Here is a 26,053-nt window from a genome sequence, read left to right on the forward strand (position 1 = left end):
TGGTGTCGGCTGTTGTTTTTAATTAGTCGCCTCGCAAGCAGTTTTTTTTTTTTTAAGCAACAGCAGGTAATTTAAACCCCAATGACTTAAACCCCAATGCTCTGAAAGTGCCTTTTCAACAGCTTTAACAAGAGTTTCGCCCTCATTGTACTTTGCTTCCTAGGTAAACGGATCCTTAAACCTTGTAGGGCAGATGTCATGTGCATTCTAATGAAGGAATCAAAAGGCTAGAGATGTAATCTATCTATTCTCCAGAACAGCATGTCCTTCAGGTGGGTGCAGATGCCCTTGAGGTGTCCACAGGTGGAGGCAGTGCCTTGGTGAGAAGCAGAAATTCAGCTAGTAGAGACTCTTCTGGTAGTGAGATAGAACAAAGACGATTTTTGCTGTTAGATTTGTGTCTAACCTTACATTCCGTGGAGACTGGTCTATTAGGGCAAATGGGGCAGTGCCCCACCAAGTTCCATTGTCAGCCAATCCCACTTGCCTGCCTCCTTACTTACAACCAGTCCAGGGCTTGGAACGGCCTGTCAGCTTCCTCCAGCTTAAGTCTCAGTGTTGCCTTTGTAGAACTCAGAAAGGAGAGGGTCAAAACCAGGATTAGTTGGCTCTAATCTCTCATTGGCTCTGGCTCCCCCTACTGTTGGGCTCCCTGCATTCCACCCTACCAGTAGCAATGGGCAACAGTCAACAATCCTTAGTCCATCCATTTTAGTATTGTCTTCCTCAGCACCCCCCAGTTGGGTGCCTTCCAGATATTTTGGACCACAATTCCCAATAACCCCAGTCAGCATGGGAAAGATGGGAATGGTATACCTGAAGGAGTGTCTCCATCCCCATCGTTCAGCCCAGACACTGAGGTCCAGCTCCGAGGGCCTTCTGGTGGTTTCCTCACTGTGAGAAGTGAGGTTATAGGGAACCAGGCAGAGGGCCTTCTTGGTAGTGGCCCTGACCTTGTGGAACGCCCTCCCATCAGATGTCAAGGAGATAAACATCCATCTGACTTTTAGAAAACATCTGAAGGCAGCCCTGTACAGAAAAGTTTTTCATGTTTATCACGTTTTTAATAATTTGTTGGGAGCCGCCCAGAGTGGGTGAGGCAACCCAGTCAGACGGGCAGCATATAAATAATAATATAATATTATTATTAGTCTAAGTAGGAAAAGCTGGTCTACAAGGGCTGGCAGCAGCAGCTGCAGGATTTCAGACAGGAGTGCATCCTTCCCAGCCCTAACCTGGAGATTCCAGGTATTGAATGTAGGTCCTTCTGTATGCCTGTAGGCCTGAACCATGGCCTTTCCCCACATACAAGAGTGTAGGAAGGTGCTTTATACTGATTCCGGGCAGTGGTCTCTCTCGCTCAGTATTGGCTACACCATGTGTGGGGAACTTTTGACCCTCCAGAGCTTGCTGAACTATATCTCCCATCATCCCTGGCTGGTGGCCAGGGATGCTTTCTGGGGCTTTCTGGGGCTGATGGGAGTTGTTGTCCAGCAACATCTGGAGGCTGAATGGCTCCTCACACTTGATCTACACAGGCTGGTAGTGACTCTCCAGCACCAGGAGGTCTTTACCAGCCTGGCCAGGAATTGAATCTGCCATTGAGCAGAGACCCTGTTAACCCTTACAACACCCTATTTTTATTTCATTATAAGGATCGCTGATTGAGTGCCTCCATACTCCTATTACTACTAATGTTATTTTTTTATATACCACCCATCTGGGTGGGTTACCCCAGCCAGTCTGGGCGGCTTCAACAAATTAAAACACAGTACGACATCGAACATTTTTCAAAAAATAATCATTTCTACAGTGATACCTTGGGTCCGGCTGTAAACCAAAACAGGTTGTAACCCAAGGCGCGCTTTCGCCAATGGGGCCTCCAAGAAAAAAACGGGTTGTAATCCAAAAAAATTGGGTTGTAATCCAAAAAAAGGGACACACACTTCAGGGTTTGACGTGGTTGTAATCCAAAACAGTTGCAAACCAAGGTACCACTGTATTCGTTTTCAATTACAATCCAATAATAGCCTCATTATAACAATACCGATTTATAATACAATTCTTAATACCAATCGTTCAAATACTGAATTATATAATTTAGATAAAGTGCCCGCCTCCCGCACGCTAGAATTGATTATTTGATTTTTTGCTTTATTTCTGTGTTCCAAAATCCTATTAATTTCCATTACATTCCAGTCATAATAATAATCCCTTATACAACATCTGCAGTATTAATAACTTCTATTGTGTTGACACGTTAAACGATTTATAAAACTACAAGTGAGAAACTCAAACGATATCCTTGTTCTTCCTGTGTTGGCAATTATTCTGTCTGTGGTGTTTCTTCATGTCCTTGTAAGATGTTATGTCTTTCTTTCCCCCTGGTTGTTGCTGTTATCCATCATGCCTTGGGCAGAGCTGATATCCCATTGTTGTCAAACATTAAAAACTTCACTATACAGGGCTGCCTTCAGATTTCCTCTAAAGGTTGGATAGTTACTTATCTCCTTGACATCTGATGGGAGGGCGTTCCACAAGGCGGGCACCACTCAGCGGTGGAGCAAGCCGATTGGGCGCCTGGGACGGCGCGCATTACCTGCGCCCAGGGGTGGGGCCAGCCAGGGCAGGACTCTCTGCAGGGCCTTCAAGGGGTCTGCCTGCCTCCTCCCACTCAGCTGCCCTACAGCTGAGGGGGGACTGTTTGGGGCAGCGTGGAGCCTGCGAACGCCAAAGCCACCACGTCACTCCCAGGAGAGACGCATGGCTCGGATGCACTGCAGGCCCCCCTCTGTGGTGACACCCGGGGCGACCCACACCCACCTTACCCCTCTTCCTCCGCCCCGGCACCACTACTGAGAAGGTCCTCTGCCAGCTTCCCTGTAATCTCAGTGTGCCAGTGTGGTGTAGTGGTTAAGAGTGGTAGACGTAATCTGGTGAACCGGGTTCGCGTCTCTGCTCCTCCACATGCAGCTGCTTTGTGACCTTGGGCCAGTCACACTTCTCTGAAGTCTCTCAGCCCCACTCACCTCACAGAGTGTTTGTTGTGGGGGAGGAAGGGAAAGGAGAATGTTAGCCGCTTTGAGACTCCTTCGGGTAGTGATAAAGCGGGATATCAAATCCAAACTCTTCTTCTTCTTCTCGCAATGAGGGAACTGTCAGAAGGCCCTCAGAGCACCTACAGTACTTTTCCTGCTGTAGCCATTGACTTCGCAATAGTCCCTATTTTCTGGTACCTGTCAATGATAAACAACTGTGTCTATTTTTTTTCCTTTTAGGGATGCCTTTAAATTTTTTTGCTAGAGATACTCCAGGTATCATTCTCCAGGATGTTTCAGCTGCCTCCCCAGGTTCCTTAGAACCGAGTAGGTGGGGTGGATTCATCTGATCTCTAGGGCATAAATAATCTCAAGTAGCTGCACAATTAGGATGCTTCAGGTAGAAGGTTTTTTATTTATATAGAATTCCTGCTACTCATGGTCAAAGGCTTTTCACATCGTCCACATGATGTCATCATCAAAATGCCAGATTGCACTTTTTCTTCATTTAATTCAGATTTCCCCATTCATCAGAAAATCCAAATGGCAAAAAATACCCACTATGCATCCTGTTGTTGGCACCTTCTATCATATGTGGTGGAAATGTAAGGTAGTAAAAGAATTTTGGGAAATGAGATATAATGAGTTGGGAGGAAAATGTTTAAAATAACATTTTCTTTAAAAACCCTCGAAGCCTTCCTCTTAGGAATTCTAGATGTCAAAATCCCAAGGGAGCAGAAAAGACTATTTATGTATGCAACGACGGCTTTGTAGATGTTATTGGATCAGAGATGGAAAGAAGATAAAATCCCTACCAGAGAAGAATGGCAGATCAAGTTGATGGATTATGCCGAAATGGCTAAAATGACCAGAAGAATCAGAAATCAGGAACACCAAAATTTTAATAAGGAATGGGGGAAATTTATAACTTATCTTAAAGACAGTTAAAATCATTAGTAGGATTGGAATATCACTTGTAGTTTAATGGTGAATTTTGGACACAATGGAGAGGTAAAAGATTTGGATTATCATAAAAGATGCAGGAGGAAATGATTAACAATAGAACCCACAAAGGGGAGGAGAGAAGTCCAGGAGATTATTTGGAAACTTATTTTTATGTTGTGTGTTGAATACCTGACTGTATAATTTTAATCTGAAAATCCAAATAAATAAATTTTATAAAAAACATTATGCATCCTGTTGCTACTGGCGAGGAGGCTCATCAGCATGGGGTGGGTTGTTGTTATGCGGCATTTTAGTGGATGACCTCTCTTGCCACACCCCTAGTTCTCTATGCTCCTCACCTGAGCACCACCTACACATTTTGCTTCTGGCAGCCCAAACAATGCAAGCATGTCTATTCCCACCAGTTGCTGGATGCTGAAGGCACACCTGAATCTCAGTAACCTGGCTCAGAGGACCTGCTCTCTCGGCCAACAGTGTGGGATTGCCTTGGGAACTGTGGGGACTTCCAGAGTGTATCAATATTTGGGTGGGATTCAAACACAAACCAGCAAATTCAGGTGGCTCAGTTATGGTTGATTGGGAGGTTACCATTGCGCACCATTGTGCAACGGTTCCACTTCCTCAAAATATCAGATGTTTTGCAATGAAGAAGAATAGTTTGGATTTGATATCCTGCTTTATCACTACCCTAAGGAGTCTCAAAGCAGCTAACAATCTCCTTTCCCTTCCTCCCCCACAACAAACACTCTGTGAGGTGAGTGAGGCTGAGAGACTTCAGGGAAGTATGACTAGCCCAAGGTCACCCAGCAGCTGCATGTGGAGGAGCGGAGACGCGAATCTGGTTCACCAGATTACGAGTCCACCACTCTGAACCACTACACCACGCTGGCTCACTCAATGAGGAAAATGACCAGGGAAATGCACTGGAAACCATGGGATAAAACTCGCTTTGGACAACAGCATGTAACCTCCCTGCAAACAACTTAGGAGCAATGCTCAGGTCCTCTGGATACACCCTCTCTAGACTGCTCTTTCATTGCGGGTATACTCTGCAACCAGTTCTTGACCCAAGAATATTGCATTTGTGGTGGCCTTATATTGCTTTAATTAGTTCCGTGATGCTACCCCAATGCTTCAACCCTATCGCTGCCCGGCAGCACAACAAAAGCGGAACAAAATAAACCAGAACATTTGCGGTATTAAAAGTTAAGCAGAATTTTAGCGGGAAGTTATGGAAACCAAGTCATGTGACCACCCTAGAACTTCCGCAGGTACAAATAGTATTGAAAGCGGAATCATGCGTGATCACCGCAATAGCATCGTGAGTACAACTCATCGTGAACACACAATAAAATATGATGTATGGAGGAGCACCCTGGAGAGAGAGAGAGAGAAAGAAAGAGAGAAGAGAGATTTTGCGCAAGACCTCTTGATCAAAATTCCAGTATATCATTGCATACCAGTATATCATTGCTGCTGTGTTCTTTAGGGTAGGTGAAGGGAAGCAGCAGACTGGTATAGCTAAATATCACTCTTGTGCAAAACTAGTTTTTAAGAAAGAGAGAAAGAAATGGCTATCCCCCACCTGCAAAGCACAAGCCTCCATGTTGCCTATTGTGACACGTGATCTAAACAAAGGATGGTAGAACGTGCTATTTGTGCACTTCTGATAGCTCAGTTGGTTAGAGCATGGTGCTTGCAGGTTTGATCGGCCACACATTTCTGCATTGCAGGAGTTGGACTGGGTAACTCTCAGGGTCCCTTCTGACTCTATGATTCTGTGATAGGGGAGGGAAACTTTTGTGCAGAAATACCTGTGGGCATGTCCTGAACAGAAAAAGGCTAGTGGAAGATGGTGGTGGTGCAGGGGAGTGATTGAGGGGCTGTGACAAAACACTGCAGCGCCGACAGATCATTCCACCAAGCTCTGTCTCCTGGTGTGGATGGCAAATGTCTGCACAGCAATGAATGCAGAATGCATGGAAGCTTGTGGGCCAGACTGGCATGCACAAAAAGCAGAACTAAGAGACCCATTTGCATTGCTGTATAAATAGCCCCCATCTGGAAGCACCCTAAGGTGCCATGATAACAACAACAACATCAATACCTACAGTACATTGTCTCCCAGTACGTTTCCGAGCACAATTCAAAGTGTTGGTGCTGACATTTAAAGCCCTAAATAGCCTCGGCCCAGTATACCTGAAGGAGCGTCTCCACTCCCATTGTTGAGCCCGGACACGGAGGTCCAGCTCCGAGTGTCTTCTGGCGGTTCCCTCACTGCAAGAAGTGAGGTTACAGGGTACCAGGCAGAGGGCTTTCTCGGTAGTGGCGCCTGCCCTGTGGAACGCCCTCCCATCAGATGTCAAGGAAATAAACAACTATCTGACTTTTAGAAGACATCTGAAGGCAGCCCTGTTTAGGGAAGTTTCTGATGTTTGGTGTTTTACTGTTTCATTATTATTATCATCAATAATTATGCTGGGAGCCACCCAGAGTGGCTGGGGAAACCCAGCCAGATGGGCGGGGTATAAATACTACATTATTATTATTATTATTATTAGTAGTAGTAGTAGTACTCTGCCCATCTGACTGGGCTGTCCTTGCCACTCTGGGTGGCTTCCAACACATATAAAAACATGGTAGTGACAGCCTGCCACCCCTGTCTGCCTGGAGAGCTATGTTTCAGAGGTATACTGCACTCTGCAGAACACACTGAGAGCACGATGGCGCGTCCCCCGCCCCCAGGATCTCTATAACCCAGAGAGCAAACTCCATCTTGCCTTTTAAACCAGTGGGAAGGGCCACTGCAGAGTCACTCAGCCCTGGCCCAGCAGGGCCTTCAGCAAGCTGTATTAATAGGAAGGGAGTGGTGCGCGTCTCAGCTGCAGCGATGCTGGTCAGCGAAATCATATGGGTGCCACAAACGCCGCCCCCGCCCCTGTTTTCCCGGGCGAGGTGTGGGCGGACAGGCGATGCCTTTGGCCCGCACAAAGTTTGGGGCTGGCAAGGAGCACCGATGGGCTTCAGAGCGTTTCCTGTTACTGTAGTTGTCGAAGGCTGACCCTGAAACAAGCTTAGCTTTTTGGACAGCCGTAATCCCCCCAGGACAGCATTCTTTTCACGAATTTATAGAGTTTTTCTAAGATTTTGAAACGGGTTGCTTTTTCCGGAGAGATCATTCTCATTCTCTCTCTCTTCCTCCTCCTTTCCCCCCTGTAGCAAATTTCCCAACCCGTGGAATTTTCTAGGCTGAGAAATAGGTGGCGGGGGGCATATTTTTCAGAACGGTTCCCAGGAATCTGTGCAAAAGGCACAGGAAAAGAGAGGGGGGCGTTCTCCTGCGCAAGCAGTGCACGAGCCCTGAGGTTACTGTTTATAGAGCTCTTGCGCAGTTCCCATTAATTCTGCAATGGGGTTTGCGCAGGAGAATTCCCCTCTGGATTCCGAACACAGCTTGCTAATTATATCGATAAATGAGAAGGGAGAAAACAGTTATTATTTAGGCAAAATGCTGGGGAGGAGGAGAGTAATTAATTTTAATTTTCCCGAACAGAGAAAAGAACCTTCCCACTTACTAGAGCAGAAAATCCCAAAAATAGCTGTTGAAAACATTTATTTTAAATAAAGAGAAAAACCAAAACCACACCTAGGAGCTTCCTCATAGATGCATTTAATTTAACGTCTATTATTTTCTTATGTTGCAACATGGCTCTTCCTCTTCAGGGACCAGAGGCAGGCTTTTCTTGGTGCAGAAAAAAACCCATTTTAGGGTGTTGGCGTGGTGTTCCACTTAACCCAGCCAGATGACCAAGATAATGTCCCAAAATACTCACCTCTGAAAAATAAATCTGTAAAGTAAACCTTTGGTTGTAAAGAGGATTAATGTAGGCGAGGGAGATAACCCTGTTATATTTAAAGATGCTGACGTTCTTAGAAATCGTGTCAGTCTCTTATTGCAAGCTGCATATTATATAGCAAATAAATAAAGCTTGGCCCTTATTTTTTAAACAACAACAACAACGATCGGTGCTCTCTACTACAATGCATTCCCCTTGCTTCTCTAGACGAGAGTATTAAACAGCTTAGCAACAATTAACTTCATTTTGTACTAATCGCGACTTCAAATAACAGGAGCGGTCAATAAACAAATAAAAATCCACATTTTAAACTGCTGCTAATCTTGCAGTCAATACCTGCCACGGACGCTTCCAACCCTACGCGAAGGCTCTTTCTTTCTTTCTACCTTTAAATGAATTGTTAACCAAGAAAGCAAACTTCTTGATCTCCATTTTTGTTTCCTTTTATTAAATGAACGCGAGGTTCTCTTTTAAACGCCTGACCGTCTCTCTGCGTTTTTACAGTGCACAGGTTTCAGCCGGAGGGAGAGAAAAATGAAGAGAAGTCGAGCGGAATCTTTCCCTGCGACAGCGTTGCTGACCTTTTAAAAAAGTTCGCATAAGATTTTCCTGATTTATTTTTGTTTAATGTAGCACAGGTCTGTCCTGGAGGTCCACATTTCCTTCCAGAACACAGCCGGTACCTTTTGCTCCCCTGACATAAGGTGTTTTATTTATTAAAGAAACACCCCCCCAAAAAACACCCCTGGTTACAACTATTTCATCGCAACTGAAATGATTGCTACTGAGTTGCAATCATTTAATTCTAACTGGCCTTAATTATGGGCTGCATATCTCCCATAATAATATCCTCTAACATGGTATCCCCCCCCAACACATCTTAATTCTTAAGCTTTGAGTTACTGTGTTGTCGGTTTAAACGTCCCTTATGTCGCTTGCTATGCACTAGCGACTATTACTTATTAAAACTTTTAGCACTCTCTGTTTTCCGTTCTTGGGGCAAGTTATTTTCCTACGTCCCAAAAGATGATGATGATGATGATGATGATGATGATGATGATGATGTTGATAATGATAATGATAATAACCATCTGGAAGATCTATTAGGTTAGCCACCTTGAAATGAACCAGAGATGCGGAAGAACAGGAACCTCTTGCAAAAGCTTTATATTAAACACGTGATTGCCTCTCTTTTATGTTTAATCCAGTTTTTTAAATTCCGCTTCCACCTCTCTCTCCCACCAAAACCAAGTATTTTCTTTTACACTTGCCTGTATTGTCTGCAATTTTTTTTCAGGCCGGTACAGAAACAACCCGACCTGGAACTTACTTCAGTAAACTTACTTAACGGCAAGCGATTCTTAGAAATGAATAAGGGAGCTATTTTCTTTCTAATGCCGCGTTATGCAGCCGCATCTACCTATAACTAATTTGTATCTATACCCACAGCTACTGTATCATTTTGTTTACAGGCGTTTATTCCTTGTATACTGTGTCACCCGGACCTGCTGTGGGGCCAAGCCTTATTTCTACTGTATCTCCGTGGGGTGTTCAGGATCAGGGCTTAACGCTCATAATTATTGACTCAGTCCAGCTTGGCCTCAGTAGAGGTGCATAATTTTTTGAATGGAAAGTCGTGTGTTAATTAAATTGTTGATTTTGAAACGTAGGCATGCAAAACTCGCAATAGGAAGCGATGAGTGGCGTGTTTCATTCAGAAACAACTACGGACTGATTGTGTCCATTGTGTGCACTCGGCTTTATTTATTCATTCGTTTTTGAAACTGCCGTAAGCCGCCTCGACCGCTGCTTCTAGGGCGGAATACAGTAATCCTCTGAAATAAAAGACATAAATAAAATCGGCGTTGTAAATAGCAGTCGTTCCGCAGCTCTTTCAAAACCTTCGATCATCAAAGGCGACGTGCGAGTTGTGGCCCTTGCAGTCTGGGTCCTTCTCGCTTAAAATACCCCCCAGATATTTTATAACAGGGCAGGCATCAGAAGGACGCCAACTCTTGCACACGTTTATTTAACAAAAAACAGAAGTAAAATACAAATACCTGGGAATTCAGGCTGCTGTTCTGTGCGCACTTACTTGGGACTGAGGAAGCCCAATTGAATTCAGTGGAGCGTCTCCACCCCCCTCGTTCTGCCCGGACACTGAGGTCCAGCTCCGAAGGCCTTCTGGCGGTTCCCTCACTGCGAGAAGCCAAGTTACAGGGAACCAGGCAGAGGGCCTTCTCGGTAGTGGCGCCCGCCCTGTGGAACGCCCTCCCACCAGATGTCAAAGAGAAAAATAACTACCAAACTTTTAGAAGACATCTAAAGGCAGCCCTGTTTAGGGAAGCTTTTAATGTTTAATAGGTTATTGTATTTTAGTGTTTTGTTGGAAGCCGCCCAGAGTGGCTGGGGGGGACCCAGCCAGATGGGCGGGCTATTAATAATAATAATAATAATAATAATAATAATAATAATAATAATATTCAATGGGCTTCTTTCCAAGGAAACACGGGATCAAAGTGGCCTGCTGTTGCAAGATCTCATCCTCGTTCCTTTATTTGATCTGAGACATTATCCGACCTTGGACTGTGTAAAAACCAAGAGCGATCAACAGGAGTCCTATCGAAAAAGAGAGAGATAGGTGCTGGGGCTCAGAGTTGCCATTCCACGCATGGAAACTGTCCACACACACCCCACCTGATCCCAGATGTGTGAAAAGGAACTAAGTGTATGTAGCTAACTCCGCGGGGAAAGAAAAGCACTCTGCACATGCTTAGAGTCATTTATTCCTTTTGATAAGAGTTTCTTACATTCTCAGTGGTGCCCTCAGGGCAGGACTTAGGGGGCAGAGCTCCAGGGTCCCCAACTCGGTAGAATGAACAGGAGGAGCCCCCCCAAAAAAACACACACCTTGCAGGGCTAGCTTAATTCATTTTGAAGGAAGTGAGCACATTCCCATCTAAACGGAGCATGTGGGAGAGATCCCTTACCTAACTAAGCCGCTGTACAATCGGGGGCAAAACTTCAGCTCTGAAAGCCGGTTCCAGGGCTAACAGCTGATCTTCTACAGGTCCCTCCATGGTCCCGAAATAAATATTAAAAGGAGATCCTAGTTTTAATATTTTAAATATTAAAAGGAGATATTCCTTTTTACCGCCTGTGCCGCCTCCACTTCTAACAACAGAATCCACCCTTTTCCATGTAAACTGCTGCCACCAATACAGTAATTCAAAATAATTTCAAGACTCGGGAAATAAAGCATCCGGTGGGAGTTTTTTTTTGGGGGGGGGGGAATTTGGCCGATATTTTGTTTTGTCTTGGCTGCTTGCTGTAAGCAAACCTGCCTTTCGACGTGTAAACACTTGCACACGTTTTTCAAACGTGTACAAAGCGCGTTGCTCTCTCCCGATGCTGAATTTCTGTTGCTGTTGTGGAGAGATCCAGACACGCCTGGGCCCATAGTGGCCTATCTATCTTCATATTCCTGTTGTACATTTCATTTTCTCTCTCCCGCAATTGCCCTCTTCCGCTTTCGCCCAAGGGTTAAAGGGGCGGGGGGGGTGATTGACACGCGTCGCTCCAAAGGCTATGTGTGAACGTTCCGGAGATGGAAGAGAAGCCAGTGTACATTGGAGACAAGGTAGGTTTTTAGACTCACATGGTAGGTTTTAGGCTAAACAGACCCAACTCCCAAGTGATGCATTGCAGAGGGTCTTAAGGTGCGGGGATTAAAACAAGAACCTGCTAAGGCGAGCAATAAACATTTGCACCTCTCTTTTCCTTTCTTTCTTTGCTCTACCGCAAAGAAATGAGGATAATGAGAATCGCTGTTACAAATTCCTACCGATTCCTACCAATGGCTTGCTTTCTATAGGAACTAATAGTGCACCACTGAGCATATTTACTCAGAAGGAAATCCCGTTGCTTTTAAGGTGCTTGCTCCCATGTATGCATATAATAATAATAATAATAATAATAATAATAATAATAATAATAATTTATTTATACCCCGCCCATCTGGCTGGGTTTCCCCAGCCATGTATGCATGCATTTATCTGGATAATTTAAAAACCGGTCCTTTCTCAATAGGGACAAGTGGGTATAAGGCTGCAGCCTGTGAAAGACCACGTTATTCATAGGTCACCGAGGGTGGGCTGTGTTCTGCATCGTGGAGCCAGAAGCTCGACTAAGTCAACTATCGATATTTAATGCCAGACTGTAACCTCGCCTGCTGGGAAACCTCTCCCATTTTCTTGCAGTGGAGCTTTCCTCCGGGTAAACAGGCATCCGGGTCGAGACTTAAGCAGCCCGCATTTGAAAGCATATTCTCCCCTCCCTTTCCTCTCCAAATAATTCTGGGCACTGTGGTTTATGAAGGGTTGCTGTGAACTGTAACTCCGCGAGGAGTAAACTACAATGCCCAGAATTCTTTGAGCGTGAGAATGCGCTTCGAATGTGCTCTATAATTCTATTAGTTGAGATTCCAGCATCGCAGGGGGTTGGACTAGATGGGGGGGGTGTCCCCTGGGTTTTTGTTGTTGTTAATGGTATAGTGTGTAAGTAAACTAAGTTGGCTTCTTGCAACTGAAAGCAAGTTTCACTAAATTGAATGGGACTGATTTCGAAGGGATTACTTCTGATAATGCAGCCAGAGGAAATATATAAACGGGGTGGTCTCTCCCCCCTATATGTTTTTCCTTTGAACTCACCCACAAAGGCTGTGATAGGAAGTGAGCAATCCTATTCGTGTCTACTCAGAACTAAGGCCCACATCGTTGAATGGGACTTACTCCCAGGTAAGTGTGCATTAGGCTGTATGAACATTTTTAAAAAAATGTTTTTATTTAAAGATTTTAATCACCATCTCTGTTTTCAGTTCTCAGAGTCCTTTCTACAGGTCAGTTAGCATGAAGGAGGACTTCGCTGCATCCTATCAGTGATGGCATGGGAACTACCCAATCAGCCCCTCACCTTCCATACCCCACTCCAAACTGCAAGAGGCTGTTCTATCTGCCACCTTTTCCAGTGACACTCTTATTGTGAAAACAGAGGAAAATGTTACAGGCTGCGAGAGAGGTGCTGTCTTAAAGATGTTTGGATGCTCTGTAGTGAATAAGGCAATTCTATGTATATATGGTAACAGTAGTGCCATTCTTTTGCACCTGGCTCTGGTTGGCTTCAAGCAAAAAGCAAATACAGTGGTACCTTGGTTCTCCAACTTAATCTGTTCTGGAAGTCCGTTCCAAAACCAAAGCGTTCCAAAACCGAGGCGTACTTTCCCATAATGCAAAACAGATTAATCCATTCCAGACTCTTAAAAACAACCCCTAAAACAGCAATTTAACATGAATTTTACTATCTGACAAGATCATTGATCCATAAAATGAAAGCAATAATCAGTGTTCTGTACTATAAAATAAATGAGACAGTATTGTAGATGATAAAAATTATTTTTTCCCCCTTACCTGCACTGATGATAGTACAGTGGTACCTCGGATTAATAACTTAATTCGTTCTGGAGGTCCGTTCTTAACCTGAAACTGTTCTTAACCTGAGGTACCACTTTAGCTAATGGGGCCTCCCGCTGCCACCACGCAATTTCTGTTCTCGTCCTGAAGCAAAGTTCTTAACCTAAGGTGCTATTTCTGGGTTAGCAGAGTCTGTAAACTGAAGCATCTGTAACCCAAGGTACCACTGTAATTGTTTGGATGGGGCGCTTTTATCCATTTCTGCGGTCACACAATCAATCAATCAATCATACAATGAAAAACAAGCCAGGCAGTCACAGAAATTAAAAAGCCACACAAACAAAAAAGCAAAAAAAAGCAAAAACAAAAGCACCAAATATCACCTCAGAACACTGCGATCAGAAACAGAAGGCCTTAATTACGTTGGGGGGAGCTTAAACAAGTTCTGCAAGGGTAAAAGTGGAAGGAAGGAAGCCTTAATTACTATGTGGGGGACTCAAATTAACTGTGCAACAGTGAAAATGGAAGCTCAGGAGCACGTTCGGCTTCCGAGGCAAAGTTCGAAAATCGGAACACCTACTTCTGGGTTTGCAGCATTTGAGCTCTGAGTTGTTCAGGAACTAAGCTGTTCGAAAACCGAGGTACCACTGCAATGTAAATCCTGGAAGCCTACCCATGGCTGCATGACATCATTAGGTTGTCTTGCCTATGTATGGCCCATGGAAATGAATGGAAACTTGTAGAAGGACAATTACAACCAAAAGACAATATTCCAGTGGTGGGATTGCTCAGTTTCCACTTTGGCCTACTTACTCAATGTCAAGGAACCACCACCAACCAAGAGTTGCTTCTTATAAGTGGCTCCATTCGAGGCCACCTTCTTTGATGGCTCCATCAGATAATACACATATATCACAAAGGGGGGAGGGAACTAACTCACAGACTTAAAGAGTGGTCTATCTTCTTTGTTAAATTACTTGTATCAGGAGGAGATAAAAACCACCCATTTTTCTATACATTTGTTTTTGAAAATCACATTTTCTCTTAGCTGGACATAATATGTAAGTGTCTCTATTGTGAATACATCCTATATTCCATAAAGCAACTCAGAGAAGGAATATTCTGCAATAGGCCAAAGTTTGGGGCTAGTTTTGAATTGCTTTGTGCAACAAATTCTGAGTCTTGTGCTGCCATCGAAAAAAGTATGCCCCCCCCCATGACCAGTCCCAAGCACCCACCTTGCTGAAACAAGTCTGGGTCAGGTCAGTGCCTGGATGGGCAGCTACCTGGGAACCACATGTGTCAGAGCCGCCCGAGGTCCCAGCTCACAAAGGACCAACGCTGCTTCTTTGTTAAGTACAAAAGTCTTTATTGAAGTTCAGTTTCACTTCCAGAGCCGCAGCACGCAGCTCTACGTCTCAACTGTCAGACCGCTGATGCTCCGTCTGAGTCTCCTCCCCCCAGACACCAATTTAAGACTCTCGCCTTACTCCACCTCTTCCTCTGTTCCTTCCGCCTCTGGTTCCGCCTGTCCGTTGGGGTCTCGCCCTTTCTAGCCTCTTCTGACGCTGAGTCCCCTGAGCCTTCCCCCTCCCTCCGGCGGGCTTTAGGAGCTGGTTCCCCATCCGGGTCTCCTGCTGTCCCCCGCGCCTGTACATTTGAACTTGGCGCGCGCGCCCAGCCGGTAACTTTTCTCCTGACCGTTTCACTGCTGCTGCTGTCACTGCTTCCCCCTCTGGGGGGGCTAGCTGCAACTGACCTCCCCTCCGTTGGAGGCGTGGTCAGCCCTGACTCACTTTCTCTCCCCGTTGGAGGAGACGCTGGCCCTGACACATGTGACTCTTCCCCCCCACTACGCTCTGGTGGGGAAACTGGTCCCGATCCCCCACTGCTGCTTTGGGGTTCCCCTCTGGCTCCTTGTTTCTGGTGCGTCCCCCCTGGGACCCCCCTTGCCCTGACCATCGGCGCCCCCTTCTGGGAATCTTCTGATTCGCTGGAGAAGCTCATGGAATCTCTCGGGCCACTGTCATACTCCCCTACGCTGCCCTCGGATTCTTCCCCTTCGCTCTCCATTTCCTCTCTCCCCAGTGCTCCTGCTCCTGAGCCCCTGACAACATGGATCCTGCCTTGGCGTCTATGATGGAAGAAAGTTGGAATACAAATGTAGGGAAATTAAAAAAATAAAACCTCGGTCAAAGTTTTGTGCTGCTTTGTGCCTCAAACCCTGAGGTCTGTGTTGCCATCCACACATGAGTTTCTGAGGTATCCAGTCAACGGTCTCATGCAACACCTCAAAGCAACATTGGCTATGTACACATTAGCCAGTTCCGGATTTATGTATAAGCTAAACAAGCTATAGCTTAGGGCCAAACTCTCTTGGGGGCCCCAAAAAAAATTAAAGGAAAAAACAACCTGGATGTACATTTCCAAAATATAAAATAAAAAACAAATAAAATAAAACCTACATACAGCAACAGTGTTTTGTGTTGTGTAGGCTCCTATGATGTAAGTAATGGGCCCCACCTGCTCCCTAAAATATCACTGGTTTGCTCCTTTCTATATATAGGGTGCCTACATTCTGCATGGACTGGTTGAATGGCAACATGTGCCATGTGCCATAGGCTTTAGATACCTATTAGGTCCATAAATTACCATATAGCATATATTCAACACAAAAAACAGTGACAATATGTTGTGGACAAAGGACAGCTGGACATATAAAGGGCCCCATTACCTTCAGTAGCTTAGGGCCTCATCAAACCTAAATCCGGTCCTGACATTAGCAGCTTAAAATAGAGCAAGGCTGTTCCTCACCTGCTGTGTTTCCAGTCACATCCTTATGTTGCTGTACACCCCAGAGAAGGGTGGGTGGGTATATCTTCACCCGATGCCCATTAGCTGATTTGTTTTCCCACGCCAAACTCCAAATTCACTAAAGCTGTTTGTCTGCACATGTGCAATGGCTGGCTGAACTGTACACACCTCAGCTTAGCTGCGGCTCCAGTTTTCTAATCAGTTGGTAACTGGTTTGCAGGAAAGTGCATCAAGCAGGAGTCTATCTCAAGAAACTACAGGAGAGGTGTATTGTGGTTCATGCCATGTATACACATCTTCAGACTCCAGCTGTGCAAATGATAATGCGTACACAGCCTGACTGTGTGGAGACTTTGATGGAATAGCTTCTCTGAATCAGGATGCTGAAGTTCAGGCATGCCTTCAGCATGTAGCAAATGGCAGAAATTGGTGTTGTTCTTCTCGTATTGGGATCCGCTGGAAGCAGAATGAATAGGCTGTGCTCAGAGGAGGAGCAAATTGAAGGAAGGGTGTGGCGATAGAGACCACCCATCCAAAAATCACTACACACGATAAACCACCCATTTAAAAAATGCACTAATGAGCTTCCACTCCAACAGTGAATGTATGTGGATGCGTAATGGGTTGTTTTTACTTACTGAAATTTTCTGGGAAAGGGGAAATTCAGATCAAACATAAAATTTAAAAGAAAAAGAAGAACTGGCTGGCATTTTGATGAAAACGTCATGCGGATGCTGCGAAAATTTGTGCGCATGAGCTCTGATTCCGCAATAAACTCCTGCCTGGAAGCATCCCAGGGTAGTAAACTATCCCAAAACAAATCCATGTGTATCCTGTCAAAAGAAGGGCATTCGTGTCTCCTCTGCATGATCAATCTTTGTTTGAAAAATCCCGTAAGACTTTTTTATTTTTTATTTTTACCCTATTCCTTCCATTGGCTGAAATACAAAAATGTCATGTTCGATTTGGCCTCAGTGGCACATGCCTCAGTTGCATCCCGTTTGGATTACTGTAACACGCACTACGTGGGGCTGGCTGTGGAAAGTGCTCAGAAACTTCGACTGGCTCTAAAGGTAAAAGTAAAAGGACCCCTGACCATTAGGTCCAGTCGTGACTGACTCTGGGGTTGCGGCGCTCATCTTGCTTTACTGGCCGAGGGAACCGGCATACAGCTTCCAGGTCATGTGGCCAGCATGACTAAGCCGCTTCTGGCGAACCAGAGCAGCACATGGAAACGCCATTTACCTTTCCGCTGGAGCGGTACCTATTTATCTACTTGCACTTTGACGTGCTTTCGAACTGCTAGGTTGGCAGGAGCAGGGACCGAGCAACGGGAGCTCACCCCGTCGCAGGGATTCGAACTGCCGACCTTCTGATTGGCAAGTCCTAGGCTCTGTGGTTTAACCCACAGCGCCACAAGAGCTGCAGCCAAATTGCTGACCGGGATTGCTTCTAGGGAGTCCCTTGCTAGAACATCTCCACTGGCTGTTTCTGGGCACAATTCAAAGTGTTGATTATGACCTACAAAGTGCTACATGGCTTAGGTTCAAGCTATCTGATTGTATTCCCTTATATGAAGCTTTCCAGGTTCTGGCATCTTGTGGGGAGTCTCCCTTCTCTCAAGCCTGCCACCTTCACAGGTACACAGGAGAGAGCGTTCTTGGTGCCTTCTCCCAGACTCTGGAACCTCCACCCTACAGAAGCTACTGTAGACTGGCTCCCTCTGGCAGGTTGTTGCAAAAGGCTTAGGGAACCGACTGCTTTTTATCAAAGGGTTAGTGCTGAGCTGTTTATATTGTAATTATTTGTATGTTTTAAACAGTTTTTATATATGTACAGTGGTACCTCGGGTTAAGTACTTAATTTGTTCCGGAGGTCCGTTCTTAACCTGAAACTGTTCTTAACCTGAAGCACCACTTTAGCTAATGGGGCCTCCTGCTGCTGCTGCGCCGCTGGAGCATGATTTCTGTTCTCATCCTGAAGCAAAGTTCTTAACCTGAGGTACTATTTCTGGGTTAGCGGAGTCTGTAACCTGAAGCGTATGTAACCCAAGGTGCCACTGTATACCGTTTTAATGCTATCACTGTTTATTTTTAATTAACGTTTTCCCTATGTTTTTAGCAATTCTTTTTATCCATAAGCCACCTTGGGTCCTGTCAGGGGAAAAAGGCAGGGTATAAAGAAACAACAACAACAACACCACACCAAAGGCAACCCCCCCCCAATATATTTCTTGGAATATATTATGTTCCAGGCTTTTTTGGATCTGCTTTTGTCTGAAAAATGTCATGTTACATCCCCTTGCCCTCATAGCCACTGGACAATTCTTTTCCATTGGCTAGGGGGAAAAACCTGCTGGAGAGCTCATTGTGGTGGTGGTGTTATATTTTATTTGTACCCCGCCCATTTACTGGGGTGCCTCAGCCACTCTGGGCAGCTGACAACATATATAAAAGTGCAATAAAACATTACAAATTAAAAGGCACCCCTATACAGGGCTGCCTTCAGACAGTGGCGGAGCTTCATTGATCCGGCACTGGGGGTGGGGGGGCGGAGAGCAGGTGGGGGCGGGGCTGGTGTGCTTCCTGGGGGCGGGGCATGCCGCCTGCAGGGGCGTGGCACCCAGCGTGGCCAGGGAGCAGCCGCAATGGCACCCTACTGGGATTATGCTGCCAGTGCCTTCAGATATCTTCTAAAGATTATATAGTTACTCATCTCCTTCGCATCTGGTGGGAGGGCGTTCCACAGGGCGGGTGCCACTACTGAGAAGGCCCTGTGCCTGGTTCCCTGTAGCTTCACTTCTCACAGTGAGGGTACTGCCAGAAGGCTCTCAGAGCTGTTTCTCATCCCATTGATCCTTTTCAGGGAGTGGCTTCATCCTTGGTCGAGATGGGGAACTTCAGGCTCTTAGGAGTTGTTGGACTTCAACTTCCATCAGCCCCAACTGGCATGGCCAATGAACAGAGACGATGGAAGCTGTACTCCCAACATCTGAAATGCCACAAGTTTCCCAACCTTGCTCTGAGTTAGGCTCATAAAACAGATAACAAAATAAGATACACACGAAGTCTAACTTTTGTGATGTGACCACCATTATGCCATTTATAATTTGTGTGCAAAGAGGATTCAGGCGCCTCATGGTTTGTGAGGCTCTTCAGGAAAAGTGTGTGTAAGGGTGAACAAGGAAAGACCTGCAGAGGTTTCTATAAAAAGCACACTGATCAATCCATTTGCTCTTCATAGCACCACACCCTCTGGACTGCTGTTCCTTCTCTCAGAAAACCCACCACCTTGGTTGCAGCAAGGCAGAGGGACAAAAAGAGACAGTTCGGATTGTGTTGCATCACAGTCTTTGGTTGTGTACACACTGCCAGCTTAAAAAACAGGTGAGGTTGTGTAAGCACTATACCTTTAAAGTACACTCCAAGCACATTTCCCCCTCAAAGAATTCTGGGCACTGTAGTTTGTTAAGGGTTGCCAGCAATTGTAACTCTGTGAGGGGTAAACTACGGCACCCAGAATTCTTGCAGGGAAAGAATGTGCCTTAAATGTATAGTGTGTACACAGCCTAGTTCATTATTTTCTTCCATTCAGACTGAAGCTGGTTGTGGGTGGGTGGGGGGGAGAACAGCAAAATACAGCATTTCCTAAGAAATGACAGGATACAGTACAGTGGTACCTTGGGTTACATACGCTTCAGGTTACAGACTCCACTAACCCAGAAATAGTACCTCAGGTTAAGAACTTTGCTTCAGGATAAGAACAGAAATCGTGCTCCGGCAGCGCAGCAGCAGCAGGAGGCCCCATTAGCTAAAGTGGTGCTTCAGATTAAGAACAGTTACAGGTTAAGAACGGACCTCTGGAATGAATTAAGTACTTAACCCGAGGTACCACTGTATAGATACGGATTGTGGCTAACACAGAATGTGTATGTTTGCTTCCTAAATCAGCAGTGGAAGGGCACTGGGTGTAAAGAAAACAGGTGTGTAGAGAGATAATATCCAGCCAGTTGTTACTGTAGCAACTAAACCAGGTAGGAGTGTTGGTTTGGAAGGTTCTCTGGCTGGATCAGAAGCATCCAAGGCTTACAGTTCTGTGATGGATTACAGGGAGAAACATTCAGATGGCTCTATTCCCTCCTTCGGCATACAGCTGATTTGCCCCAGGTAAAAAAAAATCCTACCAATGTGTTTGAAACAACGCCGCCGAGCCCAAACGACAAAAATAATGGGAATAAAGCCCAATAAAACCTTTATCTATAGGCAGGATGAGGCTGTGGTCATATGAGGTAAGCCTTCAGGGCAGAGAACTTTATAGGAAAGGTTTCTAAAATACACACATCAAAGACGGACGGACAATGGTTGTTCGGTTTATCTCAGCAGGGAGTCTTTTATACAAGGAGGAGGAGGAGAAAAGCCCAAGACAATAATAATGCTTTCACAACATGGGAAGGTAGGCCCACCCTGGCCATTCAGCGCTGCCTCCATCTTGTGGCTCAGCGGCGCCAGAGGAAGAACACAGAAGTCGCTGGCCTTTAAAAGATGCAACAGCAGCCTTCTTTTTCCTGGAACACACTCTTCCTCGGCGCGTCGCTTGTTATTGGTCTCCCTGCCCCCACCATCTTTGCTGACTCAGAGCTTGCTGGAGATTATTCAGACTGGAAGTCGCATCATTTTTCTCCCGGCTCCGTCATTAAACGTTAATCACTGGAAAGGGGAATTAACTCTTTTGTTCGCCCTTCGGGATGCATAGGAAGCAAGCGGCCCGACAGTCTGGCCTTCAAACAGGGTTGCTGTTGCGGCAGCCGATAAAACTATCAAGATAGGTCACGGCGTGACAGCATGGGTTGTGCTGCAGTCGTGAGACGGCCCAGAAAAATTAGAATGCTATCGAGCCAGGGGCCCATTTCATACCTTCCAGCATTTCTCCAATGAAAATAGGGACATCCTATTCCACATTAGGAAACTTCTCCCGCACTGTGTCTCCTGCACGCACAGACGTCATATAAACATCTACATGGTCACACTGAACCAATTGCAGCCTCTCCACCTAACCTACCTCACAGGATCGTTGTAAAGAAAAAAATGTGCAAGGGAAGGGATTGTGTACAACAGCTTTCACAGACAAATGGAATGAAATAGAATTTTAGCTGTAAGCTGCTTTGAGTCAGGGGAAAAGGTTGAAAAATAATAGTAATAGAAACTGTGAGAAAGATCAGGAACATACTAGAGAGTAAATCCTATTGAACTCAGTGGGGCTTAATTCTGAATAAAATTGTTTAGGATTGCAATGTCTTTACCCGGGAGTAAGCGCCATTGAATACAGTGTGACTTACTTTTGAAAAGACAGTGTAAGGCTCCATTTACAATAAAGGAATCGACGCTCCATGCATTTCCTTAAAAATTGCTGGCTGCTGATGCATTGCAATTAAATAATTTAAAGTGGATTGGTGACATTTTCCTTCAAAATTATAGGAAGGGCTTTGTATGTCAGATTCACCATTTCCTTCATGTGGTGCAGGAATTTTACTTTCAGTAGAAACAGGACTCTGTTTTTGCACCTACACACACCTAATTGTTCTCCGAGACGTTGAGGGGAAGAAAAAGGAAAACCCGGGACATTCTGGGATGAAATTAGAAACTGTGACAGCTTCTTTAACTCCAGGACTGTCCCTGGAAAATCAGGACACTTGGAGGGTATGCCATTTATACAACATGTTAACCTAACTGCTCTTGACGAACTCATTCCAGTTTCTTAACTAGAGGGCATTAAAAGACAGAGCCACAATTTCCTACACCTTTGGATATGCCCACCTCACCCTGTCTTCACTCTGGGATTGGGGATTAAGTAAATTACAGTGGTGGACATCTCTGCTATGCAAAGTAACATTCCCTAGCATGTTGCACGACTTGTGATTCCACAGAGCCAAGTGCAGCCCACGTATTGTGGCTTGCCAGCTGCTTGAAAATCCCCTCCTTCCATTTTGCAATCCCAGAGACGTAGCAGGAACAGCAGTGCTATTCTTCTACAAAAAAGAGGTCCCGGAGCTTACCGTGAACTTCTTCCTTGTTCTCTTAGAACGGCAATGGCACCTACCTGAGATCCTGATCTTTTATCAGGATCAACTAAAATGTCACAACCATTGCAGTACAGTCAAACCTTGGAAGTCGAACTGAATCCGTTCCGGAAGTCCGTTCGACTTCCAAAGCATTTGACTTCCAAATCATGGCTTCCAACTGGCTGCAGGAGCTTCCAAAAGAACTTGTTGGACGTTCAGCTTCCAAAATAACATTTGGAAATGGGAACAGTCACTTCCGGGTTTTGATCGTTCAGGAGCCAAAACGTCCGAGTTCCACAGCGTTCAACAACCAAGTTATGAATGTAGTCCTTTCAACAATCGATAGAGCAATGGAGGCAAATTCTGCCCTTGACATTGGGTGGGTGACCTTGACTAAGGAAGATGTGCTCTGCCTGTAGGAACACCTTTTTAGTCACACATCACCCCATCAAGGTCACGATGATGGGTATTTTGCTAGTTAATAATAACGGAGGAGAAAGGGGACAAAGTCTTTTTATTTGCAAACATGTGGGTACAAACTTGCTTTTAAGATGAGGTTTTCAGGGTGCTACATCCAACAAGGATGTTCTGCATTTGGGTAGCTACCTCACAGATGCTTGGTGAACTTGCATTAGCACAGATGTGGCCTAATGGGAAATATGGTCTGCCTCATTATGATTGCCAGGCTGGTAATTCCAGTGCCCCCTATTCTGTCTGCTGTTGGTAGAGCACCCGTACGATTTATGATATATTTTATTTTACCATATTCTGCCGAAGCAAATGCCAATGTATGATCCACAGAAGCCCAGAAGCAAATTCTGCAACCAGAATAAACAATGTCTGTCAAGCAGAAAGTGCACATTTTGTTCCCATTCTGGTACTGGATTAATTATTATTTTTTATTCGGTAGGGCCTGGTCTGATAGAGTGAGCACTATGGGGCACAGGACAAGTGCTAATAATAATCATCATACAGATGGTGGTTAGAGGTCAAATACTGTGGAACTGAGCAGAATGCAGAAATCTCACATTCTGCATACAGAAAGTTAGCTGTCACTTTCTCCTGAGAATACACACATCCAGCAGGTGATATTTGGCCTACATTTTTGTTAGCTTCACTGTAAGTGAAGCGGTTGCTACACTTGACGTGTAGTAGATACAGGCCGTCATTATTATATTATAAATACATTAGTATATTCGAAGTGCCCCGTCGACTTTGATATGGTTGGCAGCAGTGACCACAAGATAAAGAGGTGGAACGTCCTGATTACTTCATGGAAAAGCACACATTCATTATTGCCATGTTCTCTTCTGCTCTGGGTGTTAATAGGTTTTATCACACTTTCTGCTACTACCAGGAAGTCTCAGTCCTGCCAGGAAGCCCCAGCCCCTCGCCTCCCAGTAATCATGACTATAAACTTTCATTTAAAGTAAGATAAACATGCAACTGCAGGGACTTTGTCCCAAGGAACGAAGTCTGTGCTGTGCAGTCACCGCACTTCTTTTCCGAGCAGGCCCATATCTCATGCCAAGAATATGGCAGCCCAATTTGTGCCTTGCAAGTCATTTGGGGCCTGTGGAGAGTTTAAGTGCAACTTCACTGTCCCTTCCTCCCGCCAAACAGCGCTGAGAGCATGGCTATGCAGCAGGGAAGCGAGGAAAGTAAATTAAATTGGGAGCAAAGATATACGACCCACAGCAAGGAAAACTGTGAGAAAAGCACAGGAGCCCTAGCAAATAATTTACAACTACAGACGTTGCAGACACCATCCAGAGGTGGACAGGACTCACTTTTATTCCAGTGGGGGAAGCCAAACCTCTTTGAATGCAAATCTTTGCCATTTTTAAGCCTTTATTGAGATTGGTGAACAGTCTGTTCTTTGCAACTTTTCTCTAGGTTTACTAATGTAACACTGCTTTGGAAAATGCGAGGAATTTAGAGTTAAGCTAGAAAGGACATGGATATCTCCCTGAATTAATTTTTTTAAAAAAATACGTCCTTGGGAGCGGCAAAAGGGAACAGAAGAAAGCAGGGGGAAGGACTGCTTAGACTTATTCCCTTCTGCTGTTTTTCTACTCAAAACTGTCCTTTCCAAGCAGCCTTTTCCCCATAAGGAGAAAACATAGGATTTTGCAGATGCAAAATCAGCTGAAAGAAGGTTTTTTTAAAGTGGGGAAAACGATTGGAGTGAGAAGAATTAGGTATCTACTTTCCTCCCGTGTTTCTGCTTCCAGTTGTGGCCTCTGAAGCAGATGCTCATTACAAAAAAACCCCCACAAAACATCAAGGGAAACAGACACAATACCATGTGCCACCTCAAGCTCAGTCCTTCAGATTCAATCTGCAAAATGCACTGCAGGAGATACCATCCTTCTCTGCAGGACTCCACACACCTTTGTAAGATCAAGATGAAGGTATGATTGGGAGCCATGCTAACCCTGTGGACACTTAACATAGCTCTCGCTTTCAAAGAAATTTTTGGAAGAGAATTTTCCAGTTGGCAAACAACCATCCACATACTTCCACAGGGAGCACAAAGTCAGGAGCTTCCACTATCTCAGAGCCACTTTTTTTTTTTAAAAAAAAGACCCAATTATCTTTACAAGTCAAACTTCACAGGCTGCATGGAAGCTCTTGGAAAGGCTGGCTGCATAGGAATTCACTTGGAAAGGATATAGCCGAACAGTTTAAACGGTTCCGTATGCCCCTCAATAGAAAATAGCATCTTTCGGGCTCCAGGAACTATCCCATGTTCTCTGTGAAAGATCCACTCAGACCCTGGAATGAAGAATACAGTGATATGCTGAGGTAACAGAACTGGAAGATAAAGACAACAGCACCAAGTATTTTGCCCCAAAGAAAACCAACAGCCTATTATAACAACTACCACAGTTGCAAATGCCCACTTATTGGCCATTTTAATTAGTTACTTCCTGAAATGGTCCTGAAAGAGTCTATTTGGGGAGCTGAAGATTTCTGCCATCTTTTTGTTGCTGTTGTTGTTGGAAAAGAACAAATGCTCATTGTTATTATTTTCCTTCTAGAGAAAAATAAAAGAAACCAATATATGAGCAACAGAACAAAAATGGACTGATAAAGGCTCATTTCAGGATTGAATAGTAAAGTGGCAAAGTTTGAGAGGCCTTTTTTAAAAAAAGAAAGGGGCAAGGAGGAAAATTAAGGGGAGAATTGTTCTGGGTACTCTCAATAGCCCTTTGCCCACAGTCATTGAATGGCACTATAATTGCATTTTAACTCAAAAATATCACCACAGATCAGGTCTCAGAAAAAAATGGGAGGACAATATGGAAACTACTGCAATGCAACAGGCTGGCAAAAATGTCTGGATTACCTGTAAAATTGCACATATGAATTACGTGCATTCTGTATGAAATAGCTACTATAGTAGCAATTTTCAACATTTACACCCCTGGCTTTATACAAGGTTCTGATGAACTTTATACTTCCCCTGAAGTGCAAGATTTGGACCTGGGTGCAGAAATTTAAACATTATGAGAACCTCAATGTCATTTTCAGAAACAGTATGTTTTGAGCCCTAAAAATGCAAAAGCTTAGAAGTGCAAAGGCCTGTTGAAACCCCTGAAACGAAAATTCAGAGCTGAGCAGAATTTTCAGGAAGAGGTTTAAAGGCCAAAACCCAATCCTTGCCTCTCTCCAAAGAAAGCAGTAACAAATGAAGAAGTGTACATACATTTGCATAACGTGCATGGTTTGCAAATAGTTTATATATCAGAAAGCAGTTTTTCTTGTATTAGTGAAGAAGCTTGAATTCTACCCTCCACCACCCACTCCAAGTACAGTATATGCACAGTCTTGGAAGATGATTGGAGT

General features: G+C 44.8%; 1 protein-coding gene and 1 long non-coding RNA gene across 10 annotated transcripts in view; both read right to left on the reverse strand.

The window, feature by feature from the left end:
• LOC310748354 lies at window positions 1–658 on the reverse strand. Its single transcript, XR_014541305.1, has 2 exons — window positions 504–658; window positions 1–354 (listed from the first exon to the last, which is right to left on the reverse strand). It is a non-coding gene; the product is annotated as an uncharacterized lncRNA (long non-coding RNA).
• A 22,044-nt stretch (window positions 659–22,702) lies between these two features.
• TTLL6 (tubulin tyrosine ligase like 6) overlaps window positions 22,703–26,053 on the reverse strand; it is a 37,916-nt gene continuing 34,565 nt past the window's right edge. For all 9 annotated transcript variants that reach the window (XM_083582675.1, XM_083582673.1, XM_083582674.1 and 6 more), the window contains one exon: window positions 22,703–24,979. In XM_083582675.1, coding sequence (XP_083438801.1) covers window positions 24,973–24,979 — 7 coding nt within the window. In that variant the 3' untranslated portion in view covers window positions 22,703–24,972. The remainder of the gene's footprint in view (window positions 24,980–26,053) is intronic.

The sequence above is a fragment of the Podarcis filfolensis genome, assembly GCF_964270895.1.
Source record: "Podarcis filfolensis genome assembly, chromosome: 13".
Taxonomy (NCBI): Eukaryota; Metazoa; Chordata; class Lepidosauria; order Squamata; family Lacertidae; genus Podarcis; species Podarcis filfolensis.